The sequence below is a fragment of the Cornus florida genome, unplaced genomic scaffold (assembly GCF_030987335.1).
Source record: "Cornus florida cultivar Cherokee Brave unplaced genomic scaffold, ASM3098733v1 CherokeeBrave_3.0.0_Hap2_Chr01, whole genome shotgun sequence".
NCBI lineage: Eukaryota > Viridiplantae > Streptophyta > Magnoliopsida > Cornales > Cornaceae > Cornus > Cornus florida.
The window spans coordinates 46,522,525-46,524,691 of record NW_026775571.1 but is presented as its reverse complement, the minus strand read 5'-3'; the positions used below and the strand labels follow the sequence as shown (position 1 = coordinate 46,524,691).

At 34.8% G+C, this 2,167-nt stretch overlaps 1 protein-coding gene across 1 annotated transcript; it reads left to right on the top strand.

Annotated features, from left to right (window-relative positions):
- The first annotated feature begins 324 nt into the window (after nucleotides 1-324).
- On the top strand, nucleotides 325-965 carry LOC132271586 (uncharacterized). Its single transcript, XM_059773022.1, has 2 exons — nucleotides 325-789; nucleotides 888-965. Exons 1-2 carry the CDS (start codon nucleotides 325-327, stop codon nucleotides 963-965), a joined length of 543 nt encoding a protein of 180 aa, XP_059629005.1.
- The last annotated feature ends 1,202 nt before the right edge of the window (nucleotides 966-2,167 follow it).

The window sequence follows — 2,167 nt, the reverse complement described above, 5'->3', positions numbered from 1 at the left end:
GATCCAGAGCAAACTTTGGGACCCAAAATTGAGTACTTTGAATCTTTGGGTATTGTAGGACCTGACTTGCCTAAGATTATTTATTCAAGTGACGTATTAGGTAGTAGTTTAGAAAACAAAATTAAACCCATGATTAATTTCCTTAAAAGATACATAGGGACAAATGAGAATTTAGTTTATCTTCTTAAGATATCTACCTCTAGCCGTATGGTTAGGTGCAGCATTGAAAAAGTTATGGTGCCAAACATCTACACCTTGTAAGCTCATGGTGTGCCTGAATCCCATATTGGAGACTTGATCTTGTGGCAGCCTAGAACAATAACGATGAGAGTTGATGTGTTTAAAGAGGTTACTGATGCAGTTAAGGAAATGGGTTTTGATCCCAAAACTCATTCATACATATTGTGTGTCAGTTCAATGTTGGGAATTAGCAAACCCAATTGGATGAAGAAGAAGGAAGCTTATATGAGCTTTGGTTGGTCTGAAAGCGAATTTTACTTGGCAGTCAAATTGCAACCAGCGTGTATGCTTCCCTCAAAGAAGAAGATCAGGGGACTGATGGATTTCTTCGTAAACAAGGCGGGCTTAAGAGCATCACAGATTGCTAAATGCCCACATCTTTTTCTTATTAGTTTGGAAAGTAGAATAATTCCAAGGTGTTCAGTTCTACAAGTTTTGATGTCAAAGGGTTTGATTGGGAAGGATGTAGATTTGGTTTCAGTGTTGAATTGTAACAAAAAGTATTTTGAGACCAGGCTTCTGACCAAGTATAAGGAGGTAGCTCCTGAGGTAGTCAAAGCGTATACTTATCAAAAAAAAAAAAAAAAAAGGTAGTCAAAGCGTACGAGGGTGAGATAGGATTTCAAGAATTCAATATTGGATTATAGGACAATGTGGAATCAGAGAAGCGAGTAACTGCTAGATATGCTGGCAACAGCAGACGACTAACAATATGGTGTATTTGAGTTTCTATTAGAATGATTTGGCTGCATTTAAGGTATGCCATCTTAGGAGTAATTCTCTAATCAGTTCAATGAGGTTTTTTGGTGGCTGATACAGTATGAGAAAAGGTTAGATTGTCTTGTATATTTTGCAAATCACATCAGCTTTCTTTGTTGACTTTGTCACGTCTCGGAAGATTTCATAATTATGTTTCTCATCTGTAATGTTTTGAAATATGCTCTAATTTTTAAAATTTTGACAACCGGAAGATTTGCTTCATAGTTCCATTTGAGTGGCTATATCTTTTAATTATTAGTTCTTTTCTAGGTCTGCAAAATACTCATGTGGTGGTTGCAATGTTGGTTTATGTATTTATATAGTATTTACACTGATATGGTGGATTCCCTTGTTTTACCAGTAAGAGGACTTATTATTTCGATGCATAGTTGTTAAAGGCACGCCTAGACTCCAAAAAAGCCCCAGGCTTGTCATGGCTAAACTAAAGCACCTCAACCTAGTACACGTTAGGCCTCTTCAATAAGGCTCTTATAAAGCCCTAAAGCTCACACTTTTTAATTGGCTTCAATCTCAAAAAAGGGAGCGCCTTGTATTTTTTAATCATTTATTTATATCGTTTTCTTTTTTAATTAATGACTATTAAATTAAAATATTCTACATCATATATGGTATTGTTTAACCTTAGGATTTGGTTCATGGATGTAAAGTCATTCTTTATTATATATTCTAAAGGCCTTACCCAGTGTATCTCCTATTTACACACACTGCTTGGTTTTTACACTTATTAGTAAAAACTTTAGGTGCTCTTGGATATCTCTAAAGATAGCAAGACAACTAGAATTGTGGGGAGATGCTTTAGAATAAAAAAGATTGAAAATTAGTTGAGCTAAAAACGAGTATTGGAGTGCAAATTTAATAAAGACTCGGACATTGATAATGTAATGATAACACTTCAAAACCAAATAATTACTCAAAACTATCACTTTCATCATCTAGGACTGATAATACATCAATACAAGAGGATGGAGAGATGGATAAAGATATAACTAGTAGGATTGGAGCTAGATGGACAAAATGGAAAGAAACTAGTGGTAGTGGGATTTTATGAGATAAAAGAATAACATATAGGCTAAAGGAAAAAAAATCTATAGGACCATTATTAGACCAATTATGTAACATAGAGCGTAGTGTAGGGCCATAAAAAAGA

Coding starts and splice junctions, on each gene's coding strand:
- LOC132271586 (XM_059773022.1), top strand. CDS start 325: ATGAGAGTTGATGTGTTTAAAGAGGTTACTGATGCAGTTAAGGAAATG. Junction 790..887: donor ATAAGGAGGTAGCTCCTGAG/GTAGTCAAAGCG, acceptor ATTGGATTATAG/GACAATGTGGAATCAGAGAA.